At 32.2% G+C, this 11,635-nt stretch overlaps 1 protein-coding gene across 1 annotated transcript; it reads right to left on the bottom strand.

Annotated features, from left to right (window-relative positions):
• Window positions 1-2,471: 2,471 nt before the first annotated feature.
• Window positions 2,472-8,290, bottom strand: LOC133300964 (lipid phosphate phosphatase 2-like). Its single transcript, XM_061500550.1, has 8 exons — window positions 8,227-8,290; window positions 5,891-6,113; window positions 5,677-5,764; window positions 5,481-5,590; window positions 5,268-5,361; window positions 4,584-4,772; window positions 4,444-4,503; window positions 2,472-2,906 (listed from the first exon to the last, which is right to left on the bottom strand). The coding sequence occupies exons 2-8, from the start codon at window positions 6,104-6,106 to the stop codon at window positions 2,695-2,697; spliced, it is 969 nt and encodes a 322-aa protein (XP_061356534.1). The 5' UTR covers window positions 6,107-6,113; window positions 8,227-8,290; the 3' UTR covers window positions 2,472-2,694.
• Between the last annotated feature and the right edge of the window lie 3,345 nt (window positions 8,291-11,635).

Here is an 11,635-nt window from a genome sequence, read left to right as displayed (position 1 = left end):
TCTTTTGTTTATTATTCTCTTTCAAAAAATATTTGTCTTTCTAAAGTATAAAAAATGTGTTATTTTAAGTAAAATAGTAGTATTTTATTTAATATTTAAATTTAAAAAATCTATCAATAACCTTTCACTCTCACACACCATGGTTTTTTATTGTGTAATTATTTCTCTCACTATATATAAAATATAATAATTTTAGTTAAAATAACCCAATATTATATTTTTTAAAAAAAATAAATATTTTTCCCATTCTGTTCAGCCTTCAAGATATTTATAGGTAAGTATTGGATAGTTAACAATTTTATATTTATTTTGACGTATTAAAAAGAAATTTAATTTGTAAAAAGTAATTAAATTTTTCAAAGGATAATATATATTTCTTAATTTATTTTTTGAATTTATTGTTAATTAATTATGCATATATTGTTTACAATTTTAATTTTTTTAATTTATATTTTTTAAAAATCTTCTTAAATTAATTATGCATATTCCATTATAATTTTAAAATTTTCAAATAATATTTTAATTTATATTTTACCTAAATTATATAAGCGTCTATTTTTATTTAATTATAAAATAGGCAAATAACACCCCTTTAATCATATTCTGTTTTTGGTACAATTAGACTACAAGAAATATAAATATTCAATAGTAATATTAATTCGATATACAGGGCGTTTGACCTTAGTAGTTTTATTTTTATAAATTTTAACCGGTATAGTTTCGAGGTGATTTGTATTACCTATCTAATGCATTAAAACACGGTATGGTCAGAATCACATTGAGAGGTGATTGCATATCAGCCGCGTTCTTTGCATTGGTGGAGGAGAATATTTGAAATGGAAAATGGTAGCACAAGACGTGACACACAGGAAGCCGCGTCTCAGGCCGGACAGCACCTGACACGGTTCTGGTTGTGCCGCGTCCAGGTAGATTTATCAACACAATTTTAAGGCCACGAATCCAAATAATGGTTACGTTCCAACTACGAATGCCAATAATTAAGAATAAAACTTAACGGGTCGTTACAATTATAAAAGAGAATAAAATGCAGATTTCTATATTAATTTATATGGGAAAATGATATATGGTTTTAATAAGCCATATGAACATAACAATATATGTGTTAATCGTAAAGGTACATAAAAAATAAATTTTTTCCAATTAAATATAAAACAGAAATAAAGTTTAATAATATTAATACCAATTAAATATACAACACTAATAACTTTTAATAATATTATTATAGCATATTTAACAAATTTAATAGATTGATTAATACTAATAATATAATAAGTTGTTTTTGAAATTAAATACAAAATAGTAATAATATTAATATCAAATTATAAAATCTAAATACACTAACTTAACATTTAACGCTAACAAATATCGGACCTTTAAACAACATAAATAAGACCACTAACCTCATATATTTAATAATACAGATATAGCATATTTAACTGCCTTTGCCAATAATAATAATAACATCTTATGCATTTACATTCAATCATAATAACATCTTATGTAATTAACTACAATCATAATGGTATAAAAAAAACTAATTATCAATTTTAAATTCACTAACCTAATATTTTTATACACAAACAAAACCTGGGCAGAAAACCTAATATCATTTACATTCCGATATTTGTTAGCGTTAAATGTTAAGTTAGTGTACTTAGATTTTATAATTTGATATTAATATTATTACTATTTCGTATTTAATTTCAAAATCAACTTATTATATTATTAGTATTAATTAATCTATTAAATTTGTTAAATATGCTATATTAATAATATTAAAATTTATTAGTGTTGTATATTTAATTGGTATTAATATTATTAAACTTTATTTCTGTTTTATATTTAATTGGAAAAAATTTATTTTTTATGTACCTTTACGATTAACACATATATTGTTATGTTCATATGGCATATTAAAACCATATATCATTGTCCCATGTAAATTAATATAGAAATCTGCATTTTATTCTCTTTTATAATTGTAACGACTGTTTTATTCTTTCTTAAGTTTTATTCTTATGCACTTAATTATTGGCATTCGTAGTTGGAACGTAATCATTATTTGGATTCGTGGCCTTAGAATTGTGTTGATAAATCTACCTGGACGCGGCACAGCCAGAACCGTGTCAGGTGCTGTCTGGCCTGACTGAGACGCGGTTTCCTATGTGTCACGTCTTGTGCTGCCATTTTCCATTTCAAATATTCTCCTCCACCAATGCAAAGAACGCGGCTGATATGCAATCACCTCTCAATATGATTCTGACCATACCGCGTTTTAATGCATTAGGTAGGTAATACAAATCACCACCAAACTTTACCGGTTAAAATTTATAAAAATAAAACTACTAAGGTCAAACGCCCTCTTTTATATGAATTTATCTTTTTTATTACTTTTCTCGGGATACAAAATCATGCATGCTTTGATCCTGTGGAGCCCATTAAATCCTCTCATTTTATAATGGCAAATGGACGTAAAAAAAGTGCCGAAACATAAAGACAAGTAAAAAGATATTCCAATCCAACAATAATCTCAGAACCAAAGCAGTAGACGTCCGCATTTTTAACAGCCAACGATGTTGAAGTGTCGATTATCTGCTACTGAAACTCACAAATGCCTATCATTTTTACAGACTATGGACATCTCGAGATATCATTCCTGTGTCTTTACTGCAGTCAGTGTGTCCTTACATTTTGTGATCCACCTAACATGGGACTTGAATCCCAGCTATTGCCTCGTGTATCTCCATCATGTTGAGGTGGGATGTACAAAGATACAGCCTGAAGCTCAGCAGATAGAGCACGATGAGTCTCGTTGTTGACGGATGGGGGCAGAGCACCATTTCGAGATTCAGCCAACATCTGGAAATATGCATGAGGTCCCCAACCTACATATATCATGAGTTATAAATATATACACATGAAAATTATGAATGGATATTTTTCTTCAAAAACTGAACTAGAAACCATATTAAGACTTAACTTCAATTTTAAAAAGCCCAAAAGCAAATTAGCAAGCTCAGAGATGGCAGGTAAGCATTGCAGCATAAACAAAGAATTCAATCTACAGCATACTCTGTTATCCAGTGACAAATTTTCACCCTGTTCCTTCAGTTTTACCGAAAGAAAGTTCTGTAATTACAATCTTTTTTTTTTTTTTTTTTTTTGAATACTTGTAATTACAAGCTTTGAAAACCATGTTATAATATGGAAAGAAAAGTAGAATGCCACTCTAAAAGAAAAATCCATAAGAACTTATTACAGGCTAGGCCTTTTGTTGAAAATTTACAGTGTCTACAAGAATGGGCCTAGCCCCTTTCTTTCAATTTGGGCCCAAGCTTGGCATTAAGGCCAAATCAAAAAATTACTTTAAAATAAATTTTTTAAAATTAAAAATTTGAAAATTTTTAGAATAAAAATGTATTTTTGAATTACAAATTAGGACACTAAACGTGGAAATCTTGTATGAATGATATAAGAGCTTTGTTTTATATTGAAAAGTTCAGTAAATTCACAGTAGTACAAGTAAAATATTATAATAGAGAGTATGTGCGATAGGATACCAGAAATAAGGGCGTACTATAGGAAAAGGCATAGACGATCATTCTCTAATGTTGAGTCAGCAAGGTTGTTAGAAAAGAATATTATGCAAGGTCTAAAGAAGGATTCTGTTAGCAACGTCAAGCATGAAGTGGGAATAAATAGAAAAAAAGGAGAGCAAGGAGATTAGAGAACTAGGACTAGACTTGGGTTTGGGAGAACTCAGATTGCTCTGAACTTTTTTCCTTGTGTAACTTTCTACCTCTGTTTGGAGGGCTTTGTAATGAACCTTGTTATATTCAGTTGAATCTGCCACAACCAATACAGAGATTTCCTTCTTTTGCTTCTAATTCCCTCATTCATGTCTGATGCTCATCAATGTGTTCTCTAGATTAAGATTGGGCCCAAATACTTTCGTCAAGCCTGAGCCTGGACAAAAGCCCAAAATGAATCCAGATCTCAAATTTCAGATCCACATAGGATAGGTCCTATCCGATAGGACTAGGCTAGGACAGGACTCAAAACAAATTGTCACAAACAACAACATCAAACACATTCTATAAAGGAATGTGTTGAAATTATAGGGATTTAGATATAGAAAGAAGAAAATAAATACTCAGAATAACAAAATTATATTGATATTGCTGTGAAGGATGTCTTATGACCTAATACCAATTACAAAGCACTAATCTCTATTTATATTAATATTAGACTCAAAAAATTTAATTAAATCAAGAAATAAATTATGAAGTATAAACAAATAAGAAAACCATTCCTATGAGATCATTTTAAATGCTTTAAACTATTCTAAGATACCATGAAGATATTATTAGATATTTTTTATATATTCGAACAAAATGAAAAGATGAAAGGAGCAACTCATACCATCTATGTCGTATGGAGGTGGAAAGAATTGTAAGTAACAAAAGGAAGCAACTGTCGTCCCTGATAAAAGTGGTTCATATAAGAAACTTTGCAGAAAGGTTTACTCAAATATTTAATCAATCTGGCTTCAATAAACAAACCTATAAGACCTCCTGCAAACACATCTTGCCAATGATGCCAATAATCATCAACACGAGAGACAGCAACCATAGCTGCCATGAGAATTGGTAAGAAAACAAGACAGAGCTTTGCAACGTGGCCCCTACGGTCAAATACCCTAACTTTTCCAGATAGATACCAAGCAAGGTAAACAAGACCTGCAAAGGACCCTGTATAACAAAAATTTAACCATTCTGAGCTGATATTGTGGTAGATCATATAGCTAGTGGTCAATTACAAAATGAAAACAAACGATAGGCCATTCCCAAGATACCAATGACACAAAAATGCAAATGCTACCCCAAGCATATTTTTTGGCAATGAAACAAGACCAATTGAAAAGGTTGAGAAACTAAATATTTCCAAAAATACCGAATACCTCAACCTTTTGAAAGTAGTATGATTAAATAAGGAGGTACAAAGATTCTTATACAATTTTTTTTTAATGTGAACCTATCTCGTCAACAACAATTTTTGACCTTGTAATTCTATTATAATCCAGAACAACATCCTCGAGATACTGTAAGATTGCCATGTGCATAGACATCAAGAGGCAGCAAGACCACTCAAAGGAAATGCAGATCCCTAAGGACATAAAGCATACATAAAAAAAATAAAAACTACGTGAGTTGCACACTGACCCTAAGATTGTGAAGTGTACTTACAAGAGGTATGTCCACTCGGGAAACTTTTGTGCCCTTCCTTTATAACACTCTTATCTCCAGTACACCTAACATCACTTGTTATTGGATCAAACACCTGAACATGTCATGCATCAAAGCCATGTTTATTGATCACATAACTACATTAAAGCAATATGTATCACATGGTAATGGTATTAATAAAACTATTAGTTGTTGATAAAATTGAAAACCCACCCCTTTTCCATCAGGGAAACAACGCCAGAAGAAATCTGGCCGTGGCCGTCCAACACCATCTTTGATAGCATCCGTTATCACCGCAGTAATGAGTACAGAAAATAGAAGACCTAATAACATTTGGCAATAGGTTATGATATGTCAAAGTGATGTGTAAATAAGGATAGGAGAAACTTTATAATGTTTAGAAATGTACCCAATATAGCATGGTGGAAGTCATAAACATCCTTTCGAATGAAATAGTAAACGAGAATGACAACCAGTGGCAACAATATTGCTATTATCTGTGCAGAAATTGAAACTCAAGAGTTTATATCTTGAATGTTGACCAAGTCAAGAGTAAACATAACATATAATGTCAGTAAGGGTATAAATTATTTTAATGCACAATTCTTGGAAGCAAAACATACTGGAACAGCCCAAAAAGGAATAGTGTTATCTTTCAATGGGTATCTAAGGTCTGCCATCATCCCCTCTCCAACAAAACGGTGAAATGGATCTATTATATTCAAGACAGCGTCAATGACCACAAGAAGCAAAAGAATCAACCAGTCATGCATATGTATCCTGGCCACTCTAGCTCCATGTGATCTGATAGTGTGTACACCCAACTGAATTTCTGGCATTTTTTTGCTTCAGATAGCAAAAAAAAAATGTTAGCAGGAATTATTTTAAATATCAAAGCACCAGAAATTCAAGGAAATACAGCAAGAACAAAAACAAAATGAAGTAAAAAAAAAAAAAAATGTCAGTGACAATTACATATGCTGTTATAAAATGACCCCAACAGAACTGAAAATTGGTGGGATTAGATCCAATTAATCCAATAAATGTGTACTTCTGAAGATGTTTTTCAAGGTGTTTTCCCCTGCTTTTGGGTGGGCGTACATACAGCCTTGGCCCAAGAATAAACAAAACTCCAAACCCAAATATTATGTAGAACCATGTAATTTGGAGGATGAGGAATTTTTCTCCATCGTTTCCCCCCACTAAGCTCCATTTTGAACCCTAAGTCATGTTTGCTGAAGGTTGCAGGATGAGAAAACCTGAATTTCACAAAGTGACAACTTCATTTTGTAGGGACCAGTGATGATTATACTTGAATGTATTACTCCGTTCTTCCATTTTACTAGCGTTTGCAATCTTGTGCCTTATACTGATGTATGAAAAATATGTAATTGTATATCATTGGCATTGTCATTAACATTATTCCCCAGGATCTCATTATGTACATAATTTCAGTAATGTACTATTTATCTGAGATTTCAGTTTTATATTTTTTATTATATTTTGCTAATATGTGATTTGTTTTTCTACAAGCATGAAGTATATGTGTATATAATGTTTTAACAGGTATTACCTTAAGGTCACTTTAATGGTGTTATATATAATTTCTTTACATACCCTCTCAAGCAAAAAGGTTTTGGGCTTGACGCGTGGGGATTTCACGAGCCTATTATTTTTATTCTACCTTATGCTAACTTAATTCCACTAGAAAGTGGTTCGAATTCATGATCTCATGGTCACTAAGACTCTGATAAGCAACCATCTCGTCTAATAGCTCAAGCTTTAAGCAATGCCTTCAATGATTTTATATCTATATCTCAATCATATCTTAATCCTGGATTCAATACTAAGAGCATCTTGATTAGTTATAGGTAAGATCTCTATTTTGATATAAGCAAACATAATCCATCCTTGACATATCCGAAAAGTATGTCACAAGTTCAAACTTCTCTTAAACCTCCTCAACGGCATAACAACACCTTTCCAAATCTAATTTATTAGCCAACCACAAGTCAGTGCACGATTTCTTAGCTCCTCAAATATGTATTCTCCCATACAAAATCCTACAATTATTTGACGAAGACAAATTCACTTCGGCCACAAAATTCGTAATGGTCATTTAAGTATGCTCTGCCCTACCTACTGAACAGGCAGCATGGACTATTAAAACTTTAGGCATGACGCATTTTCTTATCAAAATCATTAGATAAAAAAGACCACACTCTTATGTACCAAAAAAAGAAGAAAAAAAGAAAGAAAAAAGACCACACTCCTCTTCATCACTGAAAGAACTTAGAAGTATTAGTTATGGTTCCAGCAATAAAACATCACTACTGAAGCAAAAAAGTTAAAATAAAAAATTAAATCTGAAGCACTTTGCAGTCTCAATAACAAACATATAGTCATAGATGCATCTCTGGCAAGGGTTCTTCTTTTTTCTTTTCCTTCCAAATATACATAGAAAGAAAATCTGAACGGACCGCTTCTAATGTTGTGGCCACAACAACAATCATTGGAAAACAGTACAAATTGAATGTAACAGAAACTCAAAATCTCGGATCGGTAACTTGGAACGGAACTAATCTACTCGAACGAACACAAAGGAGGAGAAAAAGAAAGAAAAATGATAATGATCTCAAACAAAAGCAAAGCAACGAGTATTACAGTTCAACAACTAATAAAACCAAATAATCTCAAATCTAACTTCGACAAGTAAATCGTTGATTGGGGACGCTGTTTCTGCACACAAATCCGGCGCTGATTAGCGGATTTTTGAACTCAACTTATTCAACTATTGGCTTTAACTTATAGTAACAGAATATAAAGAAAAAAGAAAGAAAGAAAGGATGAGCAGTAGAGTACACACAGACGCACACACAGTGAATCTTGCAAAGAACAAAGAGGAACCATAATGCGATGAGAGAGAGAGAGAGAGAGAGAGAGAGAGAGAGAAACGCACCTGGAGCTGCACGTGCACAAGATTCGAGGTGACGAAGAGAGGGAGAAGACTGGTGATTGTGAGAGTGGTGAAGGAGGAATTCAAAATGACGAAGGAGAAGGCGCGTGAGGTTATTAAAGGGGACGTGGTTTGTTACTACGAAAGAAAAAGACTTACGAATGCTGAATACGGTTAAAATCAGAACAGCTTTAATGCTTTATTATCTTTTATTTATTATTTTGATCTTTGATAATAAATGCTTTTATATATAAAAAAACATTATAATGATTTCTTTCCAAAAAATGAAAATATTTACTTAAGAAAGAACATACATAGCTTACATAATTATTATTGGACCAAAAATTATCTTTGATAATGAGATTAAAAGAATTTCTTAACCCTTTATTAAAAACTGTCTTTGCTTTTTCTCCTTTTGACTGCTCATTCAGACTTTTTGCTTTAATTGGGGTAGACTGAGGAGCAGTGGCCCTAGCCAACACTGGTTTTGTTTTATTTTAAAATTTTCAGCACCTAGGCTAAAAGGCACCTTGTATTATTGGGGGCGGTAATAGTTCAGCCACCTTTTAATTGCTGAGAAATCGGTTACCAAAATTTTTATTACTTTTAAATTATTAAAAAATGTACATACTCGTTAGAAAAAGACCCTTTTTAATATAATTCCTGATTTTTAAAATATTTCGCTAAATAGCATCATGAAAAGTATATGTTATATTAGGCTTATAAAATAACCAAAAGGTCAAAAAGTTTAAGCTTATTTTTATGTTCACAACGGGCATAAGATTGTCTCATGCACAGCGTTCAGGGGTACAAAATGAGACAATCGAATTGCCACTTCGTTAAGAGTGAAGATGGATGGATGGATAAAATACTTTTAGGCAGCTTAAACGCCAGGCGTATATTGGGCTTTTTTAATGCAAGCAAGGAGACAAGGTACCCGTTTGGAGATTCACGATTTCAGAATCTGAAAGGGTGCATCACACCATCTAAAAACTTCAAATTTATTTTATTTGATTCTTGCTAAAGTTCCCTCCCAAATGTATTACGGGTAACTTGATATTGCCAATTACGTCTAGTGCACCATGAAATGACCCTCTCATTCCAATACCTTGCGTGTTTGGATAGATCTATCAAATGGAATAAAGAGGCAGTTGTAAAAACTAAAAAGGAAACAAAAAGTTTCTGGATTAGAAAGGAAGGGGATAAACTGAATAAAAAGAAACATAACATCCGCCACATGGCCTCGCGCCCGTACCATGTGATGTCAAGAGTAATTATGCTTCTTAAGCAATATATATATATATTATTGGATAAACATTTCTATATGTTATTTATAGCTACTCAAAAAATTACATTGTTTTGATTAATTAAGGGTGTTTTTGTAATTTTAGATGAATTAATGAAGGGTATTTCTTTAATTTTTTTTTTTTTTTTATCATATGAAAACACCCTTCATTAATTCACATAAAATCATAGAAATATCTTTCATTAATCAAAATGACATAGTTTTTGGGATAAATAATCTTATCTAAAGTGGTTGTAAAAATATTTTTTCATATCTTATAATGATAAGAGTTTAATTGATATATTAGTATAAAGTATGTTCTAAATCGATCATACTCACACAATCCAATAGGCGAGCCATTAAGATTCATTTAAGGGGGTTATTTTCTTACATTTCTTAAACCCTACCGTCGTGCATCAACACACCTCATGCCACTTATGATGGTGCACTTGCCTCATGCACATAATGGGGCCATCAGACAAAACAATTACTACTGAAAAGACACTTTGAAAGCACTCTTATGAGCCAAAGTATAAAGTCATTGTGCCTTTAATACCATCCCCTTCTATCATCCTTCGCCTCGGATAGTCACGTAGCCAGCCAAGCAACTAAGTCAGTGCCAAAGAAATTTAGACGGTGACAAACAACAAATTTTTGAATCATGGTATCCTACGGTTATTTAACTACTTGTAAATTGTGGCTAATTTTTAAAAATTAGACAATACTAACTGGAGCCCAGTGGCGGACCCAGGAAAATTTCTATGTGTCCGCACATTTAGTGGCGGGGGTTTGGGGGCGCGCCCCCGAATTTTTTGTTGTAAAAAAAGTTTAAATTAACGTTTGAACCCGCTCATAATCTAGTTGCTTCCATAACAAAAGATTTAGAAATCATGGGAATGAGAAATCATGGAAATGGGTACGTGACAAGGGAGGAAGAATAAGTTTTCTCTCTAATCAATTTGTGTTGCTACGTTGTTTTAATCATCTCTGTACGTTGCTAACTAATATAAGAATAAATATCATTTTTGGTCCCTAACAAAAAATTTGGTCTCCACTTTAGTCCATTATAAAAAAAAAAGTCACCTGGTCCCTATGAGATTTAAAGTGGATCTATTTTAGTCTTTTTGAGACTAATGTAGGTCTTTTTTGAATTTATGAAGGACCACAATTTTAATTAAATTGATCCACTTTGAATTTTATAGAGATCTCTTCGAGACTAATTTTTGATAAGGGACTAAAATGGAGACCATATTTTTTGTTAGGGACTTAAAATGATATGTATTCCTACTATAAATATTGAATCAAGAGACAAATAATAACCTATATAACTAAAAAAAAAAAAATTAAAATCCAAAATCACATGTCCGCACTTGCGGACATGTGACCCACCGTGGGTCCGCCAGTGCCGGAGCCTATGTGGCTCAACCACTAGTCATGATCACTTTTAGCATAGTAAAGATGACAATTCAGGTCGACACGACGTGACACAAATTTTAAATTAGATTAAAACCTTCAACACGAATATGACTCACTTATTTGTGGGTTGGCACGACACAATACAAATAGCCTGAAAAATCATAATGTGTCGCGACACGCATGACAAGACGCAAATAATCTGTTTATGACACAATACGATACAAATAACCTATAAAAAAATTAATGTAGATCAATTATAGGTTCGTGGGTTGACACGTGACATAAAATAAATTTTTTCGGATCAATATTTATCAACTCGAATACGACATGAATTTGAAAATGAATTGACCCGAATACGAATTTTTCGTGTTGTGTTAACGGATCGTGTTCAAAATTACCACCCCTACCATAGAGTTTTGTCTATACCACTACCTCTTTGAGTACAGTTACATCAAGATATTTTACTTTATCAAGGAAAACAAATCTAATCCCAGCACCAAACAATTCAAAGTAATCTTACACAAACATCTAGTATTTTAACACAAAATTATCTAATGGATGCTAGTATAAAACTGCTTATATAAACTTTATATACTAATTAAATTTATACGATGATACTAATTAAATGGTAAATGTAATACATTCTAAACTGTCGTTCTCAATACCTCAGCAAGGATTTGCACAACAAGTATCTCCAATGCGTTGACCCTG

Source organism: Gastrolobium bilobum, unplaced genomic scaffold, assembly GCF_033153095.1.
Source record: "Gastrolobium bilobum isolate Gb01-03AN ecotype WA unplaced genomic scaffold, APGP_CSIRO_Gbil_v1 utg52110, whole genome shotgun sequence".
NCBI lineage: Eukaryota > Viridiplantae > Streptophyta > Magnoliopsida > Fabales > Fabaceae > Gastrolobium > Gastrolobium bilobum.
The sequence above is the reverse complement of the archived record's forward strand: the minus strand, read 5'-3'. Positions and strand labels throughout refer to the sequence as shown.

Coding starts and splice junctions, on each gene's coding strand:
- LOC133300964 (XM_061500550.1), bottom strand. CDS start 6,106: ATGCCAGAAATTCAGTTGGGTGTACACACTATCAGATCACATGGAGCT. Junction 4,773..5,267: donor CCCGAGTGGACATACCTCTT/GTAAGTACACTT, acceptor TTTGTTATACAG/GGTCCTTTGCAGGTCTTGTT. Junction 2,907..4,443: donor ACCTCCATACGACATAGATG/GTATGAGTTGCT, acceptor TGATATATGTAG/GTTGGGGACCTCATGCATAT.